We start from the raw sequence: 27865 nt of genomic DNA, 5'->3' as shown, positions 1-27865 counted from the left end.
TAGTACAAGTCCCAATACCCGCACACGCCTGCGTTTTGTGGTCAGCGTACATTACCATTTCAAAATTATTTCTTGCTCTGACTTTTTGGACTTGTCATTTCTATTTTCTGTTTATTTTATTCATTAATTGCCTAAACTATCTAAAGTAAGTATGGAACAGCTAGCATCAGCGAATATACGTGTTCCTGGTGGTGGAGACAAAGTGTATAAGGACGAATGCGTCTATTGTTTTGACTCGCCGGTAAGTGAAAATCGAAACTAGATGATAATGACTGGACAAATTTCTCCATGTGACTTTAAATAAAACATTTCCAAAGGCATAAGCAACAAACCCCTTCAATATTGTAATTACTCCTGTCTTAGTAATTTTCTTACTATGTAAGTGTCTGTATAATGTAAATAAGCATTTTTTGATTTAGTCATGTCAAAAAACCAATTGCGTTCACTGATGCTATAGCTAAAGTGTTCAAACGGTGTCACAGAAAGCCATACTCTGAAATTCTGGTTAATATAGTGCTTTAGAGCAACTTCTTACTTTATGTCAATTTACAGATTTATTAGCCTAAAAATTTACCCATTTCTATAAATATACATAAGCAAATTCACTGTCCCTAGTGAGCCAGGTTTTTATATTTCTCCAGGAGTCTGAAAGTGGTCTGTATGTTTGTTTGTCTACCTTTCTCGGCTGCTGTCTTCGGCATGTCACCTTACACATCAGCAAAACAAATAAGAATGTGTTCATGCACTTCAAGAAGATAAGGAAAGAGGTAAAGTAATGGCCTCTTAATGTGCGGTTCCAGAAAAGATCCATACACCTGACCAAATCTAGGGGATGGGAAAAAATTGTCTACAGTTCATGGTGTGTGTGAGGGGGTGGGGGGTGAGGGGTCTTTTCTGGGACACACAATTTAATTTATTTTTTATTGTTGCTGTATCTTCTTTGAAAACAAAACAAAAAATTGTTTGTAGTTATCTTCATACTCCAAAATTCTTTGTACTTCCAGCCAACACAAGAGGAGTCTAAAGATGCCCCACCCAAGAAAAAGCCTACAAGACTGGGAATTGGTCAGTCTGACATTTGAGAGTTACTGACTAACATTGAACATATGATCTAATATACAGTATCTATATTGTTGGTATAGGTGTTGAGGGTGGATTTGATGGTGAAAGACAGGTAATGACTTTTTATAGTTTTCAATGCTGTTCGTCTACCACCTCATTACATATCTAGTCAACATGTACATTTGTCTTTCAGATTGAATATGATGAGATGAACTCTGTGGCGATCTTTAGTGGTGCAGAGCCGCTTATGATTCCTCTTCCTTGTGCTGAGTTACCTTTGCAGGTACATTTTTAAAATGATTGTTTAGTCGTATTTGGCTGAGTAGCCAATGGACGGATACAAGGTGGTGTTCGGGGTGTTTATATCCATAACAAATCCCCTTTCTTTGCTATGAATAACAAATCAAGTCTCAAACTCATGTCCACACCCTAATAAAATTCTGGAGCCATTCCTGCATGCTTCTATGATTTATGAGTTTGTGATAAACAAATCAATACAAAGAATTTCAGGCCTCTAACAGATGAAAAATCAATACTGGAGAATTGTATCATGTTGTACTTTAATGTACAATGTGTTTATTGTCATTCCATGCAAGTATTTTGCAATATATTTTGATTTTCTGTCGTTACAGGTGCAGTTATCCCTAGCGGGTGTTCTAGCAGCAGACACATCAGCTTACAAAGAACAAGTAGCTTCATGGGATGGAGAAAAACGAAATGTATCAAAGTATGTTATCACAATCAAATTCCAACAGGATATTGAGAAATATCTATAGATTGGCATTGCAAATCTTGTAGCAGGAAAATCTTCAGCTTTGTTGTCTTTGTCTTTGTGAACATCATAGTTTTTCCATTAAAGGCTTTGATTTTTAATTCCCCTTTGTTAAAGGCACTAGCCCCACTAGGATTTCCTGTGTATATTTTAGGTTTAAAAAAAACAGTATTAGCAGCTATAGTATACCCTACAACTATATAAAATATGAAATTATCTTACACAACTTCTGGCCATGGGCTGCTTGAAGTTCTAAGCTTGGGAAACTTAAAGGCTCAGATTTACTTTTTTACCTCTCACCCCCTCTCTGCTTTATCTACTGAGTTTTTATAACTAATGTGCAGCTGAAAGTTATCGTATATGATAGAAATATTATAACTTTGAGAGAAATTTTATTGTTTTCATTACCGACTGTTTCTTACTGATATTATTTATAGACATGCTGAATCCTTATTGCAACTGGATAATGGGGTACGCATTCCACCCAGGTAAGTTCCACTAGTCTAAAGTTTATCCAAAGCATCTCAGCAACACTGAGGCCTTTATTGTATCTGTGAAGCTTTCAAAGGACTTATCCTTTTTTATGAAAAATATATATGCAGTAGCTTGACACTTGAAAATGTTTGATTCCCCCCGTATCTTGATTTTTATATGTTTAAAAACAGCAAAATTGCTTCTTCAGCATTGCAAACAAGCATAACTAGCATAACAAGCCTATCATCTCTGGAACATAATAAAGGATATGAAGCACACAGGGGGGAAGGGGGAGTTACAGCAACAGGCATGGACCATGATTTGTGTGTGAGAAAACCCGAGTCATACAAACTGCTTTTTGAATAAGGTCTTGCTGTGTGGCGTAGAGGCCTGTTGCTAGTTCTATGATAGCTGTTTTAATTCACTTTGCTGTGCATGATATTGGTTTATGAAAGTAAGACATCAGCATTTTTCTGTTCCGCTAGTGGCTGGAAGTGCGCCCTTTGTGACAAGACAGACAACCTCTGGCTCAACCTGACTGATGGTTCAATCCTCTGTGGCAGGAAATATTTTGATGGTAAGGAAATAGCACATTGAGCTTTCTTACACATTATTTGTTTTTTGATGCATTTTTATTTCTTTATTTTGTAGGAAGTGGTGGCAATAACCATGCGCTTGAATCATACAAGAACACAAAGTATCCACTTGCTGTAAAACTTGGAACCATCACCCCTGATGGCGGAGGTAATTCATATTTACAATGTGATACAGGGTTATGGGTAGTAGCTTACGGGGATGAAGGACAGTGGAATCTACATGAATTATGGGGTGGCATCTACATGAATTTAGGGGTGACATCTACATGAATTCTGGGGTGGTATCTACATGAATTCTAGGGTGATATCTACATGAATTCTGGGGTGGTATCTACATGAATTCTGGGGTGATATCTACATGAATTCTGGGGTGGCATCTACATGAATTCTGGGGTGGCATCTACATGAATTCAGGGGTGATATCTACATGAATTTAGGGGTGATATCATGAATTCTGGGGTGGTATCTTTTCAAGGGCAATATATAATATGAGTAAATTTTCAATAATTATGTTTTTATGAACTGAAATGCCTTAAAGAATGCAACCTTTTCTCCCCCAAAAATATTTCATCATCTGCAAGCCAGAATTAGTGCTAAATTAGTACTAAGCAAAATATCAAAATTAGCAAGCAGTTGTTAAGGTGAATTTTACAAGAACTTGTTATTTATTATCATCAATACTTCTTCACTGAAGGAGACTAATTTTGGTATTTTATATTGCAGATGTGTTCTCGTATGATGAAGATGATATGGTTGAGGATCCCCATCTTGCAAAGCATCTCTCTCACTTTGGCATCAACATAACTCAAATGGAAAAAGTAAGCCTCATGAAAATTAATAACAGCCTCCCTTTAGTGTTACATAGTAAAACGTTCATCTACCATCATTCTATATTATTTAACAAAACTATGCAGAAAAAAGTACCCATCATAGGTTTTGGAATTCCTTGATGTGCTAACATTGCCTTCCTGTATGTTAGACTGACAAGACAATGGCTGAGCTTGAAATTGACATCAACATGAGAGTACGGGAATGGGATGTCATTCAGGTAAGCAATCATATTTGCATACTGTCTCTCAATGCTTGGTAGAAATAGTGATTGGACATTAATGGATCGATTGATTGCAATGAACTTGCTATAGATTACCTTACTTGTTTAATCTGTGGTTTAGGAAGCTGGGAAGAAGCTAACCCCAATGTATGGCCCAGGTTTCACAGGTCTTCGCAACCTTGGAAACACGTAAGATTATTTGGAAATATCTATGCTGGGCTTTAGCCGTGTTCCCAGGATTGGCTAAGGGCTGTGTGCAGTCATAGGTATCATATGGAAAAAGCACATCATTTGAAGATTCCTTAAAAAGAAATGACCCTTTTTTGGCTGCAATGGGGGTGCACGCACCCCCTTGTGTATGCGCCTGGGCTTAATGGGGAGACTTACAGTACAGTGTGTCAATAATGACAGGTCCAGTATTGTGCCTGTTAATGGGACTTCCCCTGAAGCCAATTGGTATTATTAGAAGCAAACATAAATAAACCAGATACAACTCAGTAAATGAGGGTTTACTCTAGTTTGTAGATATGCAATACAGGTTTTTTTGGTTTTTCCTTTTTTTCAGGTGTTACATGAACTCAGTTTTGCAAGTGCTGATGACATTACCTGAGTTCAAACAGAGGTAAAGCTCCTAACAAGGTGTTTGCAATAAAAATGTAACATGTTGGTCACTTGAAGACTGATATAAACAGACATCAAGGAGACGTGCTCTAATTATTTTCATCACGCCATTCACTTATATCTGAGTGATATTAGAGAGTTTATTTTTTTAGAGACAGCAGTATTTTTGTATTGATTTAAAACAATCTAAATTTGCTCTGAACATTTTATGGAAGACTACATAGGGAACTTTATTATCTCAGAGAGTCAGAATAATGTGGATTTCAGATTTTCCCTCAAATTATGTTATTTGTAAGTTTCCATGATCAGTTTTAATTGGGTGTGTCTAGCTTGCGTAATGGTTACTATGGATTTTGCAGTCTTCAATATGATTAAAATATCACTATAATAGCATCTAATGTTTAAAATATATAAAATTTAAAAATCAACATTTTCAAGTTTTTCATGAGAGATCTGAGATATGTTCTTACATTTTTCCCATCAGATATGCAGATTTAAGGGATACCATTTTATCAAACTCACCAAGTGACCCAACACAAGACTTTGATACACAAATGTAAGTTCTGTTGAGTGTCTAGATGAAACCAGGGCCATAGCTAGGGGAAGGGGAAGGGGGGTCTAACAACCTTGCAACGGCATATCTAGTAAAAACGGGAAGGAAACACTTATATCAGTTCTAGAAAACATACCAGAAATAAATATGTTCTTCAAATCATAGTAGTCCCAAAAGTCGTTCAGCTTTAGAAGAAAGATTGTTCTGCTAGTCAGAAAATTTTATATTGGAAGCAAAAAATGAAAAATCCCTGTTTTGGCTGTTGTAGCCCAGCAGATAATTCTGAGTGTTAATGTGATTCAGGGCAAAGATTGCAGATGGACTCCTCTCAGGAAGATACTCACAAGCTCCAACCCAGGAGGAAAAGCCAGCTGATGATTCATATGACAAGGTAGGAAGGAGGAAAAGCCAGCTGATGATTAATATGACAAGGTAAGAAGGAGGAAAAGCCAGCTGATGATTCATATGACAAGGTAAGAAGAAGGAAAAAACAGCTGATGATTCATATGACGAGGTAAGAAGGATGAAAAGCCAGCTGATGATTCATATGACAAGGTAAGAAGGAGGAAAAGCCAGCTGATGATTCATATGACAAGGTGAGAGCATCAAAAGTCATTTCTGGGATATATAGTAAATTATGAAAACTATGTATTGTATTTTATGAACACAAGCCAAGTCATCTTGCAGGGGTCAGAGAGTATAGCTGCTCTATGTTGCTAAAGCAATTTTTAAAAATGAAGTTATTGGTGCGTGGTTATTATGGAAGAGCACTTTATACTCATACAACTACATAATTAAAAGATCTGTTGGCTGTGTCATTTTATTCTATCAGTCCGAACAAGATGGCATCTCTCCACACATGTTCAAGTCGTTAATAGGGCGTGGTCACCCAGAGTTCTCCACCAATCGGCAGCAGGATGCACAGGAATTCTTCGCCCATCTACTAGAGACAATTGACAGGGCTGAGGTTTGTGAGCCCTTGTGAGCTAGAAACAGTCAGTTATCATATGATTATTTGTTGAAGTAGAGTTTGAAAGTAGCTCTAGCATGGAAAACAAGTAGTTCCGTGGGTTTAAGCAGAAAGTTCAACCAAGTAAAAAGTTCTTTAGACCCCGTGTCTAACTGTAACATACCCGTGGAAATGCTTTAGGTAACACAGATGTTGGCTATCGTTCATTATTTGTTTACAGCTGAAGAAGTATTTTTAGTATGTATTTTCGAATTGTGTATTTGATTTTGAATGAATGTTATGCTCATCTTAAGCCCTATCTGTTATACTATTTCGAATGCGATCCAACGTTGCTAGTCTAGCTGTAGCAGTTGCTTTCCAGCGTATCTCCCAAAACTGTTTGTACACATCTTCAACAAGCGCCTCTTTCATAATCTCAGAGAGCGAGGAAGGGGCCTTTGAATCCTGTTGATTCATTCCGATACAAGGTAGAGGAGCGGATTGAATGCATGCGATCACACAAAGTTCGTTATACTAATAGAGATGATAACCTGCTCTCACTGACTATACCTATGGATGCTGTGCTCAATAAAGGTATGTCATCACCCCTAAAAGCTGGTACTCATTAGTATGCAAGCGCAGGCGCAAACGCAAGTGCAACACAAATGAGCATATGCCAAACACAAGTGTATGCCTAGAAAATCAAGCAGCGTTTGTGGTGTAGTAAGAGTCGGAAAATTACGTGCGTTGCGCTCGCGTCCTAGCAAGAACAAATCTTTTGCTGGATGTAGTATATCTTTGGGCTGCCAGGAAGACATATAAAACAAAATATAATTACCTCCCCCTTTATCACTGAGCCCCCCCCCCCCCCCCTTCCCCCCTTCAGAGAAAAGCTAGATCCGCCTCTTGGATTAAATGACAAAATGCATTGAGAATAGTACATGAACGTACGAATTTATCTTTTCACAGAGGAATATGCAGAGTATGAAGCTAAACAAAAACAAGCAGAAGAAACCAAGGAGCGGTTGTGAGTATTGTAGGTAGTTAGTAGATTGTGTGTAGGAATTTAACCCCTTTTATGTACTAAAATATTCTAATCACATTGGCTGTAAAACAGGAATTGCAACCATGCAGGAATTTCATTTTGCGTAGAATTTCCCCTGGAATCGGAAACATATTCTCATCTTTATAAAGTTATGTGAAAAAAAAGATTAAAAGATGATTAAATGAAGATGATTTATCGTACATTCAAAATTTTGTTCTGTCACCCCGCCTGTACCTATAAATAACAGCGATAACTCTGGTTTGCATCTAATAAAAATGTCAGGAGATGTTTGTCAGGCGTGGTTGGGAAATAAAATCTATATAATATCTCTGTGTTCTGTGATCTTAGGGACCCTAGTGCGGTTGTGCGGCCACGGATTTCTATGTCAGAATGTATAGAGGCCTTCGCGTCCCCTGAAATAGTGCAAGACTTCTACAGCTCGGCAGTACAGGGCAAGACTACAGCTAAAAAGTAATGCAGTATAGGATAAGCGTACATGAGATAAATAAATGAGAGATAGTAACTATACATTCTTACCCCTTCCCCATCTTCCCTTTTTCTTTGATTTTGATTTTAGAGAATTGGAACATCACGTGACATGTTCACATCTCTTCTCAATCCATCTCTTCCAACCTCCACTTAAAAGTTTTTTTTAGGTCTTTGGTTCTTACCAGGAATGATACATATATAACTTGTTGTTGTTGTTTAACAATATTTGTTCTTCTATGCCATTATTTAGGATATAATATCACACGAATTACTTGTGGATTTTTTCCTACTCTTTGTTCTTTTACCGCCCTTGTATACACAACACTTGAATAGTCATTATCCAGATCGAGAAGCACAGATAAATATTATGCATATTGGGGGTGGTCTTCATGAAAAACAAAAACAAAGCCATCTTGTTGCAACTCTAAGCCTGCCTCTACTAACTTGTGTACTAACTCAACCTACCCCTTCCATGTATGCTCCTAAGAAGACTTTATTCGTGACACTTTCAAACTATCTAAGGCTTAGTTCGGACGCTGTTCATTTGCCGTTCCAAATGTAAAAAAAAAGATAAAACGATCAACTTGTTCATTTGCATGCATTTGCATTTGGAACGATACATGAAAGGAACGACGTCTAAACTAGGCCTTAATCTGCTACTTTATCAGTACGACTAAATTCCAGACATTCCTAAGCTGTCTCATTTCGTCTCTTTTTCATACATTGTCATCAGGACGACCAGATTTGTAACCTTTCCGGACTATCTCATGGTGCAGATGAAAAAGTTTACCATTGGCGAGGACTGGGTCCCAAAGAAACTTGGTGAGCCTACAAACATACTTCCCGGCGTGTCATTATATTGACATCTGTGGCAGACGTGTTATGTGTCAAGCGCCATCTGTTGGTCTCCGTAACCCAAAACGAACCTTCTATACAATCGTGATTGATTGGTGGACGCAGCCTACTAGTAGGCGTTTGTTGTGTTTCCGCGACGAAAACCCCGCTGTCTCGTGTTTTGGGCGCCATCTTGGATCTTTGGCCGCGCGCGAGCTGGATGCGAGAGCAAAAGGCAAAAGTTAGGGGAGGGGGCTTAGCCTACTAGCAGGCTATGGTGGAGGTTGCTAGAAGCTGTTATATATGTATAGCGTACTGTGACATATATATTTTGTAATTTTTTATGAGAGACACTTGACCCAAGATTCGGGTTGACAGACACGTGACCCATGATTTGGGTTGACAGACACGTGACCCATGATTTGGGTTAACAGACACGTGACCCATGATTTGGGTTGACAGACATGTGACCCATGATTTTGATTGACAGACACTTGACCCGTGACTTCGGTTCACAGGCATGTGATCTGGATTGACAGACACGTGACCCGTGATTTCGGTTTACAAGCATGTGATCTTGAATGACAGACACGTGACCAATGATTTTGATTGACAGACACATGACTCACGATGATATGTCGGATGATATGTCTTTGGAATTATGATAGAATAACCTATATAGGCCAAATTCATTGACAAGCACGTGACCCGTGATTATGATTGACAGATGTTGCATTAGAGATATTGGAGGAGCTTGACCTGACGGCGCTGAGAGGGACTGGGCTCCAACCTGGAGAAGAACAGCTCCCTGAAGAGCAAGCGCAAGGTATATATGGTCATGTGACTGCCTAGAAAATCCGACAGGAGCTGAATTGTATTTGAGTCTTCTTTAGTTATTACCGTAAGAACTGAGTCGGACAAAATGGGAGGTTTTAAATTAAACGCAGTGGCTATATGCCTGACAGTCGTGAAAGGTTCTTCAATGGACTGAATACCCGACAGTTATCAATTTTTTTAAACAACTCAGTAAATTGTCGACCTAGTGAGTTGAAGTATTCTAGATTTCTTGAGAAAGGGCAAGCAAATCTTAGTTGTTGAGCTTTGTTGTCGACATTGGATGTTTTCCGTCGTCTATGTACACCATAACATCGTACTTTAACATGCTGCTAAATGTCGGTAGTTGTCAATTTACGAAAATATCACAAAAATTGTCGACCTAGTGAGTTAAAAGTATTGTATATTTTTGGAAAAAGGGCAAGCGAATCTTGTTTGAGCTTTGTAGTCGGGATTAATCGTTTTTCCGTATTTGTTTAGAAAAGGCAAGCGACTCTGAATTGAAATTTGTTGTCGGAATTGAATGTTTCTCCTTACTCTTATACACCATAAAGTCGTTATTTTAATGACATTTTTTCTGCTACAATAACACAGTCAGGAAAGGTGTTTGTGGTGTATACTAGCAAAAAAAAAACTTTATTTTTCTACAACAAAGCGCAATTCAGATTCGCTTGCCCTTTCCAAACAAATATATAATACTTTGAGCTCACAAGCTTGACAATTTACAGTGATATTTTAGCAAATTGAGAACTGTCGGCATTTAGAAGTATATTTTAGTGCCACTAAAATTACGATTCTATAGTGTACATAGTCAACAGAAAACGCTTAATACCAATAACAAATCTCAATTCAAATTTCCCTTTCTCAACAAATATACTTTGAACTCACAAGGTCGACGATTTACTGGATTGTTTGAAAAAATTGAAAACTGTAGGGCCTTTATTGCATCGAGGATAGTCGGGCATATAGCCAGTGCATAAATTAAAAAGCTTCTTGGAAGCTTTTGCGCCTTTTTTCATTATATTGAATTTGGTAAATGAAGTGTGAAATGATTTTTTTTAAGATTTCATCACATATTTGTCTTCCAATATTTAATGAACACATAACATAGGCTATACTGACTAAGCCTGGTCAATTTTCCATTAAAAACCCCCATTCAAATTGTAATCGGCGCTTATTTAAAATTACTTTAAATGTTCATTTACTAAAGCATCTGGTCATTCCCCAAAGTGATCAGCCCTGAATGTCTTATCTGCTTCGGATGTAACTACTCGCACTTGATTTCTGTAGACAAAATTACCGACTCAGCGCAACTCGGAAGACTCACAATGAACTTTTAAGATAAACAGTTTATGTTTTACTTAAAGAGAGAAAATTTCCGACTCGGGCAAACTCACAAGACTCACAATAAACTTTTAAGATAAACAGTTTTTGCTTCTCTTACTTAGAGAAAATTACCATCCCACTTAGAAGACTTCGCAATAAACCTTTAAAATTAATAGTTTGTTTTTCTTGCAGAGCCAGAGATTAACGAGAGCCTAGTCCAGCAGTTGGAAGATATGGGATTTGATCTGCAGGGTTGTCGCAAAGCTGTCTATCACACCAGGGGGGTAGGGACCACAGAGGCCGCCATGAACTGGGTTCTAGAACATATGGCTGATCCTGGTAAGCAATGTACCTCACTAGGGGAGGGAAGGGGAGGGGTAACAGAGGTCTGCATGAAAGAGCATATGGCTGATCAAGGCAAGCAATATACCACACTAGGGGTAGGGGTACAGGCCGCCATGAAAAATATTCTCAGGCACATTTCTGACCCATGTAGGGAATCCACCACACAGGGTAGGGGTACAGGCCGCAATGGTTGTAAGGCATATTTCTGACCCAGTTATGGAATCTTGTAAGGCATATTTCTGACCCAGTTATAGAATCTTGTAAGGCATATTTCTGAGCCAGTTATGGAATCTTGTAAGGCATATTTCTGACCCAGTTATGGAATCTTGTAAGGCATATTTCTGACCCAGTTATGGAATCTTGTAAGGCATATTTCTGAGCCAGTTATGGAATCTTGTAAGGCATATTTCTGACCCAGTTATGGAATCTTGTAAGGCATATTTCTGACCCAGTTATGGAATCTTGTAAGGCATATTTCTGACCCAGTTATGGAATCTTGTAAGGCATATTTCTGACCCAGTTATGGAATCTTGTAAGGCATATTTCTGACCCAGTTATGGAATCTTGTAAGGCATATTTCTGACCCAGTTATAGAATCTTGTAAGGCATATTTCTGAGCCAGTTATGGAATCTTGTAAGGCATATTTCTGACCCAGTTATAGAATCTACCACGCAAGGGGTAGTTTTTTTAGTGTATATCGATTATTTTATGTGTGAAAAAGGTTATTAGTTTTATATACTAGCTTAAAACCCATTTTTTGCATAACAAACGGAAAGTAATAAATTTCAGCGGCGTGCGCAAAGTGTTTTTTTATTGTACTATCTAAACTCTTTTTTTTTAATTAAAGAGTCAATAAATTAGTTACCAGAAGCGCACGGGGACAGCTGGTTTATTGCAAAAGATTGATTGTAAAAATGAATTATTACTTAGTTTGTTTAGTTTTAAACTTTTAAATTACAACTTTTGATTATAACTCATAATCCACTTTTTGTTAAGGAGTCGTTAATGAAAAATAAAAAAATTACTGTACATCCCATATCCCATCAGTCATTTGACAGCCTTAATGTTAAATTTAATGCTAAACGTTTCCAGATAGGAAAGGACGCGAACGCGAATCCTGGATGAAATCATTGTTTTTCTTTTAGTAGTCCATATAGTCCAGCACTGCTTGAGTTGTGATCTGTGAATCGTGTTCCATGACGAAAAATGTTTTGAGATGGAAAACATCACTGGATCAAATGGCGAAATTTCTGGATTTGTCTTAGCAATCTATCTAAGTGAGACGTGTGTGATCGTGGTGTTGAACCTATTGGCGCTCTGTGTTTTTCTAACCAAGACGTTTTGCATCAAGAAGTCAAACTTCCTTCTCCTCAACCTGACCGTGACTGATCTGCTGGTTGGGCTGTCTCTGGGAGCCAAAACACTTAACGAAATTTTTAAGCCTTCTGAATATGACCTACTTGCTCGCATTTTTGACTTCTTCAGCACTTTATCTGTAAATGTCTCTATATGCTCATTCACTGCCATGGCAATGGAGAGGTCGTATGCGATCGTTGTGCCAATGAGACACCGTCTTCTTGGAAACAAGACTTATGCCATTGGTATTGTTCTAATATGGGTTGCTGCTATCTTCGTAGAAATCATAAAATACCTTTTGTATCGAAGGATCGTGGTCATAATCAAAATGTTACTTGGTGCTTCGTTTCTGGTGGTTGTCTTTGTCTGTTATTTGGCTATTTGGATCAAAGTGAAGTTCGCGAAACCTCTTCCAAACAGAAGCAGGACGAACAGGAACAACATTAAACTCACAATTACCCTGTTTATCGTGACGCTTATGTCTACGAGCTGTTTTCTCCCCAGTATAGTGTTAATACTCGTGTCTGATTATTATGATTTTACTGTGCAACTCTTGCCATTCGTTTTGGTCTACGCCAACTCATTCATCAACTTTCTCATTTACTCAGTTCGAATGCCTGAGTTCAGGAAAGAGTTGTGCAAAGTCCTCAGAAAGTGTCTATCACCAAGCCAAGTGTTAAGCTGTTCGTTGAGAAGTACCTCGTCATCCTCTAAAGAAGGCATCCCCATTATCTCACCTCACTCGGAGAGAAGAGGGAAACCCTCGCTGATCATAAAATCTCAAGAAGGATTTTACAGCTACTTACAGCGAGAATAGAGCGAAGGTCAACCTTCGCTGATTATGATGAATAGCCTACCATCACATTAAAACGAAATTCCCAATTATTTACAGCAGACAGAAAGCAACAACAATGGCATAGCGATGGCAGGTCAACCCTCGCTGATTATGATGAATAGCTTGCCATCGCCTTAAGAAGAAATACCAAGTGACTTAAAACACCATTCAGAAGGCAGAGATCAACTTCCGATGAATACATTCAACACTCGGGAACCAATAGCTCAGAAAGAAAATCCAGTTTCTCATAACAACCACCGGGCTTCGTGTATAAAAAAAAAACGGAACAGAAAATTTGAAAATAATTATTTATACGCTCCTGCACAATACAAAGTGACTCAAAGAATCCATTTTCATCGGCTTATTCAAGCAGGTGAAAAATATTCAATGAAATATCATTAATAAAGTATCAGGCTTCAATCGTGGATGGTTAATTTTAAAACACGCATACAACAAATGAGACAATAAGAAATAGATTCAAAGGCATTGCCGAGATTAAAAAGCAATGTGAATCTACTCTGAAGTAAATACACAAATGAAGTCTCGAAGTTATTTGAACAGTCGAAGTTCATGCGAAAGTTACCATTGACATGGAATTGTTGGAAGGCTGCTTAGGTAAAGCCATCCGGACCATTATTAGGGTTATAAAAAATTGGGGCACTTTCCGACTCCCCATCATTTTGATAACCAAGCAGCCCCTATTTTGAGACATGGGTGTTGAGAAATATACTGTATATTGCACCAGTTGGGTGGTAAAATCAAGTTTTTTGATACTAACTTTGCGACTTTTATTCTCAGATTTCACGGCGCCTCTACGGCTTGCCGGAGCATCTAAAGGCGCCCAGGCTGCAGCTGTTAATGAAGAGGCTGTATCTATGATTATATCGATGGGGTTCACTCGTGACCAAGCCATCAAAGCCCTCAAAGCCACTGTAAGTGAAAATTGGAAAGAATTAATGAAATTGAAATCCTGTTAACTTTAAAGAAGGCAAAACACGACGCCATTTATACGCTCCTGCACAAAACCAAGTGACTCAAAGAATCCATTTTCATCGGCTTATTCCAGCAAGTAACTGAGAAATATTCAGTCAAGTATCAGGCTTCAATCGTGGATGGTTATTTTGAAGTTTTCTTGTCAATGAACCGCTGTATTTTCAATTAAAAATCAGGAGTGCTCGATCGACAGCCTTTAAGAGTTGGGATAGCGCAATAGATGATCAATGATCAATAGATCTAAATCCAATTCTTCTGTTAAAAATCAAGATAAGCTCAGGTTAAAACTAGTCTAAACAATTGCATTGTGGCGAATGCAGATATCAGATCTTCCCTACTGAAGACTTCCAGGAAAACCAGAGATAAGACATTGCAGTAGTGGACCGCGCTACTTCTAGACGAAATAAAGGGACTCAGAGTCACCACGTTTGAGGAAGTGCCGCTCAAGGGGCTCGGCCAAGTCTTCAGTTATAATTCCTTTTGTTTTTTTTATTTTTTCAGGACAACAACCTAGAAAGGGCAGCGGACTGGATATTTAGCCATGCGCACGAGCTGGACGCAATGGACGTTGACATGAATGAGGAGACTGGTCCGCAATACAAGGATGGGTCGGGACGTAAGTCTTGAAGGAGCTAAACCGACTAAGTTTCCTTTGTGTGTGTGTTGAAGGGTAGGGGGGGGGATACTATATTGTCCGCGAAGCATATGGAGATATTCTACTACGCAGCAACTCTGACAGGCATAGCTCAAGCGCCTTACATAATAGATGTCGGAGACAAGGAGTGTTAAGGAGCATCCCTTACTTGAAAACGTCAATAATGTGTGCGCACTACGTCTTCGATTAATACTTGTTTAAAAATATATTTATTGAGAGTATACGCTTTTTACTCGCCCCTTTATGTTCACGTCTACTTTACCGTGCTCGCTGGATCACTCGTGTTCACAGGCACGATACGTTACAATGTACAATACCCTGATCTCTCGCTGGTTCGCTCATGTTCACGGAGATGATATCATGCTCGCTCTTTCGCTGGATCACTCTTGATGTTGTCTTCTCGCTGTTTCAGGGTACCGACTGGTTGCGTTCGTCAGTCACATGGGAACCTCCACAATGTGCGGCCACTACGTCTGTCATATTCTCAAAGACGGAAGGTGACGTAATGGTTCTACGGTCATACCATGCTATTAGGAAAGCCCTCTTGGCCGCGATTTGTTGTCCGTCCGAAAAGCGAGAGTCCGTAATAGAATGATAAAAAAGATATCATAATCTGTTTTAGATGGTTTCTTTTTACTTTTTACTAAATAATTGTATTTTCCGCAGATGGGTGATCTTCAACGACAGGAAGGTTGCTCTCTCCGAATGTCCACCCCGGGAATTGGGCTATCTGTACCTGTACCAGAGAATATGATATTCTGCATGCACCTTGCTGCCATGTGGTTGACACGTGAAGGTCACGTTTTGACGCGTGGTAATCACGTGGTAGTGAAAGTGGCTATAGATTGATCGCTTACCTACCAAGCATTTCTCAGAGGTTACAAATGCAGGAAAAAATAAAGATTTTCAGTTGAGAAGTGTTGATGCTGTCATTTATTAAAAGAAGTCAGGAATTATTTTTCATGTTGGGCCTTCTTTGTTCCACTATCCAAGGCTTTTTTCAAGAATAAAGAATTCTATAAATTAGGAAAATGTATTTCTAGAAGACTTAGAAAACAAGTAAGCGTTTTTTTTCGATGTTTGATAGTGATGAAAGAATAACAAAGGAGTTTATTTATAATAGATTTTAGTATAAATCCACTCACAAACTATCACGAGTCTCACAATTTGATTGGCTCCCGTACTCACTATCTATTGAGCCATAGATAGTGTGTAACGAAAAAGCCGGCAAAAGAGACAAAAAACCTTGATTAAAATTCAAGAAAATTGGTTCACAATCTTTTCTAGTAAATGTATTTTCCATCCTTACAAAAGGACACTAAAAGTAACGAAGACTGCAAGGTTTTGAAGCTAAAGTTTTCAATTTTCGTTTATCTGCTCGCACTGCAAACACCGGTTGCATGCGCTCGCGAAAACACGAACGTGCGCGAGCTGTTTTGATTTTGTAAAATACTTTTTTCGTTGTGTTATTTATTACTGAGAATTGTTAAAATCGTCATTTATTTGAAGGAAGTATGTGAGTGGATTTATACTAAAACAATTGACTATCTATTGATTCACAGAAAACTCGAACTAACAAAAAAATAGACAGTTTAGGGAAAGGTCATTATTTATCGGGGCCTCCCCTCAAAAGGCGGCCAAAAATTAAGGCCCTCCCACAGAACCAGAAAAAGCTAAAAAAAGCGTATTATTGGTTAGATTATTGGAATTATACTCTAGTTGTGAGATGCTATACGTACGGTACGTTCTTCCAGAAGCACCACAAAATCTTATAACCGTATGAGTGCAGAGTACAATATACACAATTTTTATAACGAGCAATCTGTGCAGTTACAAACAAAGGTTACTGGGCACTTTGCCCAGAAGAAGAAAAATATGGCCTAAATGTTGCTGTTTCAAATTGTGAGAAGACACGCACAGCCCCCTCCCTCCGCACGCCAAATTGGGGGAGGGGAGGGGGGGCACAGACTTTAGTATGCCCATGAAGGGACGTGAGCTGGGGCTCGTTTTTCAAAACACCCGAGAATTCTCGGACCCGAAAACGATTTATTCCTAAAATTTGAAATGCTGGCTAATTTCTATAAAATTTATGGTATCTAAATGTGTTGAAATACCGTCAAACATCTTATTTTACCACAAAGATTTATGTAAAGAATGATTCTCTTTTATAGATTTATAGATTTTGATCTTTCCCGAACTTCTCGGGCCCGAAATTCACATGGCTTAAATATTAAGAAAGTTCTCGGGACCTCGCAGTCAACCGAGACTTTTCGGGTAACTTTCTGGCTTATGCAAAACTTCGAAAATAGCCCTTTAGAGCGTAATCATTTGAAATATGAACCAAGAGGAATTTCAAACTGTTCTAAAACATGAAAAGCGGTTCTTAAAAAGGAAAACATGCTAAATTTTGGGCAAAAATGCAAGATAAAGTTTTCGGGCCCGAGAATTCTCGGGTGTTTCGAGAAACGGGCGCTTGGCCTTAAACACCACTAAGCCAGGAGAAGTGTTGATTTCGAGCCCATTTTTCAGGGGTGTAAATTCTTTTGTTATAGGCGGGTCTGGGGACATGCTTCCCCATGAAAATTTTGCCATTTTTAAATTTATGAAATTCTCATTATTGTTAAAACCTTAATAGAAAATAGCATCATTAGCTCCTTCCCAACTAAAATCTTATTTGCATATTTTTTCATACCACCAATCTGAATAGTTAGTAGGGGGGTGGGACTTTGACATCAATTTAAATTCGCAAATTCAGTGATGGAAGTAAATAAAACCAAAACTGCAGTAGAAGTAGAAGCCACACTTTAGGGGATAATGGTTTTCAATGCCAACGAAACGCAAGTGAAGTGCAAGCAGAAGGCGCCTAACACTCATTAAACTATTTAGTAGGGGGTCTTGGGTTCGCCCCAGAAAAAAATGTGAAATTCCAGACTTTTAGGAGGCCCGGAAATTGTTTAGAATACCTGTTCATAAAAGGACCTCTCCTAAACGCTGTATCAAAGTTTGAGGCCCTCCCCCAAATCGACGCTCAAAAAATCGCAACCCTCCCCCCAAACATAAGCAGTCCTCTCCCCCTCCCGTTAAATAATGACCCTTAATGACCCTAATTTGCACTTCTGTTTCTTTCCTAATTTAAAATGTATTTAAATCAATTAGAAAAAATAGAAATCCAAAGCCAAGAAGGAGTAGAATATACTTTTGTTGGTGATTTTATCTCAATTGCTCAAATAAGCGTCTCCCTTATCCTCCCCCGAATAAGCGCCGCGCATAAAACGTGTTGTACAATGGACTAATTCGTTGACGAATGGACTTGTGATATCAGTGGACTTATGATATAGTGCTTTTCATCTAGAGATGGCAACATAAAAACATCGCGGAGATTTGAAAAGAAAAATGGCGAATATAAATCAAATCTTTAAAATATGAAAGGGTTAATTAGCTTTACTTTCAGATACTTTTAAGACCTTTAGAGGCATACTGATCAGGTGTCATGAGTATTCGAATAATAATAGCAGTCATGTGAGTGAGTTAATTTTGAGGAAGTTGGGGCATCTCACTTCGGTATTCCTCTACAATCGTCAACGTTGCGTGACATCAATTTATGACGAAGGTCGCGTGACTGTCATGTTCGACGTCACGCCTGCTGAGCCGACCTTCACTATGTCTCTTTCTGACGAGGATAGCTTCGCAATTATCGGTACTCCCTCACTCACTAAAACATTACCTACTCTTTCACAAGACAATCAGAATGTAAACACGGCCATTCAATCTCTTATTGTGAGAAGTCGGGCAGAAAGCGACCCAATTCCTGCACCAGCGGGCAAAGTTATTGATCCCGGAAATAGAAGCACTGTAGGTAGCTCATGGGAGCATTTGGAAGATCTTGGATCCTCTGTTCGATTTGACCCGTGTTTAACATTTATTAACCCTACTATGAATCATCATTCAAGCGAAGAACTCAAAGGTGCTCCTTGGGGGAAAACGCCGCCAAAGACACCCGAAGAAGGTGGCGCAAACGGAGAGCAAAATCATTACGAAGCTAATTCAAACATCATCAGCAGCTTTGATGAGATGTTTCCACATCAATCCAGCCACTATTCTCTCACCTCGAATGAGGAATCGGTTGAAGAACAACCTCAAGTTTATTCATGCGAATGTCTGGCTCAGAGCAGTAACAGCCGCCTATCCAAGCAATTATCCATCGACCCCGAGGTCCAAGTTCATTTGAGCGAGAAGCAAGACCAAGAGAAGACGTGTACCGTCAACCTCTGGCAGTCTATCAGGGCACTGAGTGCCCTAGCAACCTTAACGGGCCTGTGGAATCCAGGAAGAGGTTTCCGGGTCATATTCTCGTTAGTTATACTTCTAGTCTCGCTATACGTGTTGGTTGGCTTTGTCTTCACGACCTGGATTTGCTTTCATTCAAATTCAACCCTGGGTGCAGTTTATTGTCCAAAGAAACAAGTTCCCAACGTCACCGCTCCTGAAGTGCCGAATAAGGCTATAAATTACTTAGGACAGTTTTTCGAAGTTGGGTTATGTTGTATTCAATTGGTCACATACTTGATCTTGCTGGGTTGCCTGTGTCGGTTGAAGCGTGCCGTCGACACGTTCAGCTTCCTCCAATACCCACAATGCCTAACTAAAAGCGACTGCGTGGCGCTCAACATACAAATAATTGTCGTCTTTGCCGTGTTAATCTTTGCAAACTTTGACCCCACCCAAACTGAATCAATTGCTGAGGGCTACAAACCTAGCGTCTACACAATCTTCCTTATGTACCCCGGCCCAAACCTGACGTGGATATGCCTGGTCAGCGGCTGCTGGGTGTTTGCCGTCATCGCATGCGCACTGGTCAATATAATCGAAAAATGCCTTACCGCCATCCGGGACCTCAAGAGTGGGACACTTGATGACGTCATTGATATTCATGAGCATTTGTGTGGTCACGTGCTAGGGACGGTGGGAGTGCTTAAATACTGGTTCATTGTTCATTGGTTCTCATTCGCGTTTTTGACGGTCATCGGGATTTCTCTGTTGCTTGTAAAACTACAAGATCTAGCTTCCCGGCAGTATTCTATCGGATCCTTGGCTCTAGTGCTCTACACTTTTCTCTGCCCTTGTCTGTACGCAACTCGAGTCACTTCTCAGAGCAAACAGATCGCCATGAAGTTGAACTGCTCGCGGGCGCGTGACTGGTCAGAGGGACACCCGTTGCGCAGGCGCGAGAATCTGAGCCTGTTTCTTGAGTATGTCGATCGCGCGCAATGCGGCTTCAAGATAGCTGGCATTACTATTAATAGTAGCGTCACGTGGGTGTCGATGCTGATCGCCGTATGCGGGATGACAATTTGGCTTATCGCGGCCTGAAAATCGCATCAAAAAGACGTTTGGTGATTGTTTACTGGACAGCTAGAAGACAATGCTACATAGGAAGATACCTCATATAAGTATAGTATTCTTAACAATTGGATATACTCTAGCATCTGTTGAAACTGAGGGATTTCTAACCACCCCCTCCCCCCAAAAAAGGGGGCACTATAGACCGACTACGTCCCTATATTTTATTGATTTTCTCCGTGAAATGGTTATGCACGAACGAATCAAAACATTAAATATTAAACTGATTTAACCATTTTGATTCTTTAATAATAATTTTTATGACGTTAAAAAAAGTGGTCGACTTATATCAGGTAAAAGTCTAAAATAAACTATTATTAGACTTGATTGAGAATGTTTATAAGTAGTTCAAGATGCTATTTTATTGTTCTTTAATTATTTTTCTTGGAAATTGAATTTTTTCGGACAGGTTTCAAAATAGGCTATTTGAATGGACCAGACTACGATGATCAACCATAATATTTGTCGATTAAAACTAGTTGGTTTTGATCGCCCATATCTTTTGGTCATTCAAAAATACAAGAAAAACATCTCACTTCTAGTTACTTTTTTTCACTTTCCTGATTTTGATATATAAATGCGCTTTCTTCAACACACAAATCATTCACTCTTGTAATTCGCTACAAAAATAACTCTTAAACAGGTGTGGCGCGCAGTGCGTTATGGGTGTTTTTTTGTTTTCTTTATAAGTATCCGTCAAAAATATCCACCCTATCTCGGTAACAAAGCAATGGATGTCAGCTTTTTTCCCTGAGTTTACGTACAAACATCTCAATAGCCGTCTCGGCGGGAAAGAACACTCGGTCTTCGTAATGCACGTAGTCCACCGTCCCATTTCCGAACGAAGCGGTCAGCGGATACACATCTAACACAGGTATTCCAGCCGTACACATTGTACTTAGGGCATACTTGTGGAACAATTGGTTGCGCTGGGAACAAAAATAAGTCAAATGTTAAAATAGGACTCAATAGGTCCGTTACTACCCGGTGGTGTGACACGGTACACTTACGGGGGGGGGGGGGGGGGGGGGGCAGGAGTTATGACTCTGAATGATGACTGGTGTACGGTACAAATATGGGACCAACTACCACTTCGCATTGAAGGGATACCACTAGCCAGTTGTAGTGAACATTTGGTTTCGTTGCGGTACTGCGTGAAAATAACTGAAGTATAAGACATTAGAAAAACTTGCTACTCACAAAAGTTTCCTTGTCTCCTTTGGTAATATCGCGTAGTGAATCAAACTTTTGTGGCAGTTTTGATTGTTTGATGTGGATGATTGCACGCTTTTCCCAAAAAAGATAAGGATTTCGAATATTGGTCGCTCATGCAACGACGACTTCGGTTATAACGCTGATATTTTAGCAGTGCATCGATTTTTTATAATAGCGCAATGGCAAATCAACCTAAAAAGATCGAGCATAAACAGATAAACGTTTCAAAGCTTATAGATAACTCGACCACTTAAATAGCTATACTTAACACGAGAAGGTAATTTCTCGGGATTCGCTAATAATCCGGCGGAGAATCGGTAATCCCTCGACACCACTCATTGGTTACTCAGTTGTAAAAGTCCGATTGCAATCGTGCTCAACTATATTCGTAACTTATGTCGTCATGCATATAAATTCCTACCTGTGTGGTCATAAACCTAAGCATTGTGGAGTTTAGTTGCTTGCCGGGCCAAGGGACCATTGTGACCTTCTGTTTCTCGAACGCCGCCGTACTTTTCCATATTACAGTCGCAGGGAATCCTGGGCTACCCGCAAGCCTAGTGAACATTACCGCAGCTGAGTCCACTAGATCTTTGTACTCGGCAAATGTCAGAGAAATGGGGAAATGGATCCCCAAGCTGAAGACCAGTATACTGTCAGGGCTACGCATCTCCGGTAATTCCAGGATACTGCGGAGCTTTTCCAGGACCACAGTCTTGTTAAAAGGCGTTGGGATTCGACGAGGGTGGCGCTTATCCTTCACCTGTCAAAAGCGGAACAACAACTTAATATTCTAATTGCGATTTTGAATGACATAGCTTGACATAGATGATAACGACGGAACAAAAATTGAGTATGAAATGCAACTATAGGGGGGACGCTGGGGTCTAATAATCGCAATACGGCACAAAATTTTCGAAATTACCGCAATACCGCAGAAAAAAACGGAAATATCGCATACCGCGATGTTTTGAAACATTTCCCATGTTTCCCGCTAGATCATCCCGTACCACGGGCAAAACGCCGTTTAAAAAGCAAGATATTGCATCTCTAAGTTTTTTGAAATATCACATCACCTCATGTATTTTGCTCTTTTAACGCAATATCGTACAAAAGAGGCCAATACCATAAACTCCAACGTCCCCTACAACTACCCTTGATACTTATACGTCTGCATAAAGGTACTTCTGTAGTCTGCCTGTCTGTCCTTCCGCCGCAGGCCCGTACGCAGAAATCCGAAAAGTGGACCTAATTTTGTGTGGGGGGGGGGAGGGGGGGACAAAAAGGGATTTCTTATGCCTCAGCAGTACCTCTAAAAGACGTTTATTGTCGGATTTGTCTACAATAAAGTCTGACTTATAAATTGATGACATACAGAGTGATCTAACTTATACTTTATAGTTTTGTCTAAAAAAAACGCGTCTATCGAGAACCGAAAATGGACTTTCGTCCGTTGTGTGTGTGGGGGGGGGGGGGGGTGCGTTCGCACCCCCTGCACCCCCCTGGGTACGGGCCTGCGCCTGCGTGCATCTAGGTACTATAGTCTTCTCACCTCATATATCCAATTGTAGCTATAGTTGCAATGTTTAAACATTCGTGTACAAATGGGATGCGTGCGCATTGCTTCTGAGAATCGCATGGCTAGTGAGTCGCCATAGATCCAAAGCGTTCCCGACCGTTTACATTTGGTTGTGCTGCCAAGAATTTCTGTGTTTTTTTTTTTAACAAAAGTAAGAAAAAAAATCAATTGGTGACAGTGTATGTTAAACTTGAAACTATTTATCAACCATTGGTAGACTGACAGTTAGGGTCCTAACAGTAGAGAAATCGTTTTATGCAAAATACAATCCATGATATCGTAATCATTTCAAGCAAAGTGCAGGCAAAACAACAGACAAAAATCATTTGATACTGTAATCACATCACTTGAACAAAACATACTTTAACTTTTCTTATCATAAGAGTACTTGCCGTTTGGCTGATATGGGAGCCATTTGTCCCCCCTCCAGTATCCATTCCCGTCCCATACCCAACGGCAGCCATTTGGACCTGTTTGACCGCACTGGATGTTATCACCTGATGGGAATCGCCACCGACCTATCACAACAAAGAAGAGAATGATGGAGTAGGATGTAACTCTTACATGTTAGAAGCGTTCTATGCGCATTGGTTTGTCTCATGCCGACTTACATCCATACAGCCAGGTGCAGCTACCTTTCTGCCATTACGGTATGGCGCACTTTAGAAGACACATGAACCAGTTACTTTAATTTTACAATCTTTAATTGTAATTGGCTTTCCTCTTTGGAATACCGCATGATTAAAAACAGAAACAAAATTGTTAAGGTGAAAGCGTGGTTACCTTGGTTACTTGTGGTACAGTAAACATGTGGTTGCCTTGGTTACCTGTGTTAGGATTATGGTGTGGTACAACGGTGAACATGTGGTTGCCTTGGTTACCAGGGTTAGGAGTCTTGGGTGGTACGGTGAAGTTGTGGCTGTCTTGGTCCTTTAACTTCTTCATAATGTGGTCGTCACCGATGTAACCAAGAAAGTTATTATTGAAGTTATTATAAGTGCCAAATCCTGTTCCTGAAATTATCATTATGCTTAACATTATCATCCATAATCGCCCTCATAATCACCACCGGCAACAACACACCTCTCAATCACCATTACAGATCAACATCCACATCCTCATCATAACTATCACCAACGCGGACATCATCATCACCACCGCCATCAGATCACTATCATCTTCATCACTACCGCCATCATCATCGTCATCACTCCCGCCATCATCATCGCCACATCACTTACATTCTAGTCTCACTTAGTGGCATCATTATAATAATCGCCATGATCATCACTTTCATCACCGCAGCCATCATCATCATCGTCACCATAATCGTCATCATCATCACCATCTTCAACATAATCATCACCATCGTCATCACCACCTTATTAAGAAAATTTAGCCAAAAATTGTCGTTTTTGACAAACGCGGTCACTTCCATATAAGGAAACTAACATATTCCTTATTTGGAAAAACTGCATGATTCTTGTTACTTTTAAGGTTGCCGTACCACAGGTGCTCCGTAAACTTTATTCAATTGTAATCAGAAGAGAAAAACAGTGACTGTGACCATCCTTGGTCAATGGAGAAAGTATCTGACAAAAAAACTAAGATTCCTCGGTACCAGTCCCTCAAAACGACAACGTTTTCGTCATATGCATCGCCATCATTATCACCATCATCGTCACCAGCACCAGCACCATCACTATCTCCATTACCACTATTATTATCACCATCACCATCACCGTATCACCATCACCATCACCATCACTATCTTCATTACAATCACCATCACTATCTCGATCATCATCACCATCGTCATCATCATCACCATCATATGCAAATCGTCATCACCACCATCGCCATCATTACCATTGCCGAACCAATGTTGCGGTGGCTCCCTTATCCCGTCGCACAGCGTGTAGTCAAGGAACACTTCTGCCGAGTACGTCCCAGGCTCCGGGACAAGCACCAGTACCTCGTACAGCCCGTTATCGTGGTCAAAGACCAAAGGCGCAAGGGATGCTGGTCCTTGTCTGATGCATACCCTCCAGGAGTCCCCTCCGAAGGATTTGCGCCGCCCGTCCATATCTACCGATTGAATCCAAAGGCGGCTGAAGTGTCCTGAATACAAAGTCAATCAATGATTGGAAATTTTCAATATCATAAAATTGCCGGCAACTTTTTATGAATTTACTAATTTATTAGAAATGCTTGAATTATTTTCAAATATTTGATAGGGCAGTATAAAATTGTTAAATTTTAAGTTTTTAAACTTCAATACTTAAAAGCATTCCTTCCTTATTTCTAATATGATCACACCGCCAAAAAGGGGTTATTGAATTTTCTTCTTTTCTTTTTATATACCACGAAAGCGCCCTAAAACGATTACTTAATTTTAGAGCCAGCGATGGGTACCTCCAAATTTCGTAAGTCTCGCAAAAAAAAAAACGCAAAGTCTCGGAATCTCGGCGTTTCTTACACAAGTCTCGAAGCCTCGTTTTTTTTTTTTTTTCAAAATTTAGAGGTCTGTTTCACGATCTGTTTTATGTTGTTAACATGCTACGGGTTTCCGGGTTACTTTTTCGTAGTGTAGCAAGAATGTATTGTAACTCTACTTATTATTTTTTAAACTGATGTTTATGACATACCTCGAGCAGGTTATCCGAAGAATTCCGAAATTTGACTAAAGTCTCGGGCTCGGATTCTAAAACACGGGTCTCGGGGCCTCGGCAAGTCTCGGATTTACCCATCGCTACCCTTAATTTTCCAAAAGTTTACTCATTATGATGCACCAAGTCGAGTTAACTACCATTGCAGCTAGAACGGGTTATCAGACGAGTTGTGTTGCAATTAATATTGGTCGAGAATTGACCCAAGCGGCTCTACCCATGTTTTACTTGCAGGGTTTATTGGGTGATGATGATGTGAGTTATATGATATCAATACAGTAATGCCGTGGATCACCTGCGGGTTGAATGTCGCTTCGACTGATATAACTCCTTCTCGCGCTTGTCCTATCACGTGATCCCACCACTCTCTGGTCCCAGGCCATCTTGCCCTTGCACGGCCTTGTCACGTTTTGCCAGTCAACCCGCCAACCCTGCACACGACACCAATCTCTCGCCAAGCGCCATTTACTGTATCCTTTATAAATCCACTGCTTATATCCGAGTCGATCCTCTACAGGCTCATAAACTACTTTGAAATTATAAAACGTTTTGTCGAAACATCCTGTCCAGTAGTACGAAACACATAAAAGTGATGTAAAGACGAAAGAAAAAAAGAAGACTGATTTTCTCGAAGGTTTTATGAAAAGCATTTCGCACTTAAGTCTTGCGGTTGAATCAATTGATGGATAGCCGGCATGATGAAAATCTGAAATATAAGCATAGTACAAAGAATAATTAAAAGAAACTGCACTCCAGCCTTTAAGGAAAATAAAAAAAATCTTACCATCCTCGGAACATCTATAACGATGTATCATTGTTTCCATTTTCCGTGGAACTCCGTGGGTAATCTTTAGACTTTTTTTTCCAAGCTCATCATAATACGTTGCTTGGTGATTAGAGCTCCTTGCTAGCAATTCGTACCCAGACTCCGAGCGGTCATTGTATTTTAAACAAACAAAGACTTAAAGTCATGTGTAAAAGAAACAGAACGATTTCAATTAGAAGATGCTTTTTAACAATATTATTGAATATAAGATTAGTATTTTTCATCAAATTCAAAATCCTTTTTTGGATTGATAGTTTTAAAAATTTTACCTAAATTTTGCCCGTTAGTTTTTAACTCGTGAATGCTTGCAAAGCATTTACGAGTTATTGGAGTGAAAAAGTTTTAAAAATTTTACCTAAATTTTGCCCGTTGGAGTGACTTCTGTGTCACTCGATCATCAGATCGCTGGGTCGTTGGATCGATCATCCGTAAACTTTTTGTGGTCTTTCTGTGCTTTCGGCAACACAGCAATTTTTAGATCTCCCTGTAAACTCCCGGTATCGACCTGTGACCTTGTGCCGGCTACGGTCATTACCTAGTATAACCATAAAGTATATATAAGCTAGTTTTTACAGAAAAGTCTTCGATGTGGGTTAAGCGTGCGCATGCGCCTTCGTCACTGACGTCAATCGATCTTCTACGGTTTAGTCCAATTCAAGTTGTTAGTTTACAAAACAAGTAAAATCCTAGCAAAGCTTTTAATTCTCCTCCTTCTAGTACTTGAAGATTCGCGTCTCTGGGTTTTCGCATTATTTGTTTAAATATTTGCTGAAAGATTGATTTTGTGCTGAAAGAGCAGATAGCCAAAGCTACGACTTTTAAAGTCAGAGAAACACAAGGGGAAAGCCTCTGTTAGCAAGGCTTTTCTTAGCAGGGTGATAAAAGAAAGCCTCTGTTTGGAGGTCAAGAAAAATAGTATGCACTTTCATAAGTGTTTTTTTCCATAATTCTTTTTTATAAATTAAGTGCTAAATATCAAACAAAACTCGTTCAAACACGCTTATTCATCAAGAAACGATCAATAACGATTTCTAGAATGTTGACAAGCTTCAAATACATATGACTGTAGCTTGATTAATTATGTCGGGTATTTAACTTCTGTTTCCGAAGAAAATAGGGCGAAATTCGACATGCTAGCAAAAGCAGTTCAAACGGTGAGATACCAATTACGTTAAAAACTAATTTTACTCAGAGGTTACTTCGGCAATGCCTCGGTGGTATAGTGGTTCTGTCGCTTGTCTAAGACCTCAGAGACCGGAGGTTCGATCCCTACTTGCGGCGTCTATTTTTTTCTTTCTTTACTTTTTATGATAATAATAAATAATCAAACTGTTCTTGGTGTTTCATCACATCGAAAAGAAAGGACACTCCCAGCATCTTGGATG

General features: G+C 39.6%; 3 protein-coding genes across 4 annotated transcripts; 2 read left to right on the top strand and 1 right to left on the bottom strand.

Moving 5' to 3' along the window:
• Nucleotides 1-50: 50 nt before the first annotated feature.
• LOC5522191 (ubiquitin carboxyl-terminal hydrolase 5) lies at nucleotides 51-15708 on the top strand. 2 transcript variants are annotated; one of them, XR_004291204.2, is made up of 26 exons: nucleotides 51-241; nucleotides 642-767; nucleotides 1005-1065; nucleotides 1143-1174; nucleotides 1256-1345; nucleotides 1695-1789; nucleotides 2272-2322; nucleotides 2794-2885; nucleotides 2960-3052; nucleotides 3628-3722; nucleotides 3884-3952; nucleotides 4077-4144; nucleotides 4521-4577; nucleotides 5061-5132; nucleotides 5433-5520; nucleotides 5962-6096; nucleotides 6519-6672; nucleotides 7048-7105; nucleotides 7472-7594; nucleotides 8346-8434; nucleotides 9174-9272; nucleotides 10799-10945; nucleotides 13942-14075; nucleotides 14638-14752; nucleotides 15204-15374; nucleotides 15458-15708. XR_004291204.2 is itself a non-coding variant. In XM_032367455.2 (26 exons), exons 1-26 carry the CDS (start codon nucleotides 152-154, stop codon nucleotides 15543-15545), a joined length of 2406 nt encoding a protein of 801 aa, XP_032223346.2. In that variant the 5' UTR covers nucleotides 52-151; the 3' UTR covers nucleotides 15546-15708. The 2 variants fall into 2 exon arrangements, 1 of the variants encoding a protein (XP_032223346.2); XM_032367455.2 differs by having other exon boundaries at nucleotides 52-241; nucleotides 15204-15288.
• On the top strand, nucleotides 10986-13601 carry LOC116604716 (neuropeptide FF receptor 2). Its single transcript, XM_032367457.2, has one exon. The coding sequence runs from the start codon at nucleotides 12169-12171 to the stop codon at nucleotides 13123-13125; it is 957 nt and encodes a 318-aa protein (XP_032223348.2). The 5' UTR covers nucleotides 10986-12168; the 3' UTR covers nucleotides 13126-13601.
• A 4093-nt stretch (nucleotides 15709-19801) lies between the features above and the next one.
• Nucleotides 19802-26600, bottom strand: LOC5522192. The gene is made up of 9 exons (XM_048725470.1): nucleotides 26439-26600; nucleotides 25950-26360; nucleotides 24855-25106; nucleotides 23813-23998; nucleotides 23378-23503; nucleotides 22959-23113; nucleotides 21828-22169; nucleotides 20956-21120; nucleotides 19802-20157 (listed from the first exon to the last, which is right to left on the bottom strand). Exons 1-9 carry the CDS (start codon nucleotides 26476-26478, stop codon nucleotides 19939-19941), a joined length of 1896 nt encoding a protein of 631 aa, XP_048581427.1. The 5' UTR covers nucleotides 26479-26600; the 3' UTR covers nucleotides 19802-19938.
• Nucleotides 26601-27865: the final 1265 nt, after the last annotated feature.

This window comes from Nematostella vectensis, chromosome 3 (assembly GCF_932526225.1).
Source record: "Nematostella vectensis chromosome 3, jaNemVect1.1, whole genome shotgun sequence".
Classification (NCBI taxonomy): Eukaryota; Metazoa; Cnidaria; class Anthozoa; order Actiniaria; family Edwardsiidae; genus Nematostella; species Nematostella vectensis.
Note: the sequence above shows the minus strand (reverse complement) of the source record. Positions and strands in the feature narration are given on the sequence as shown.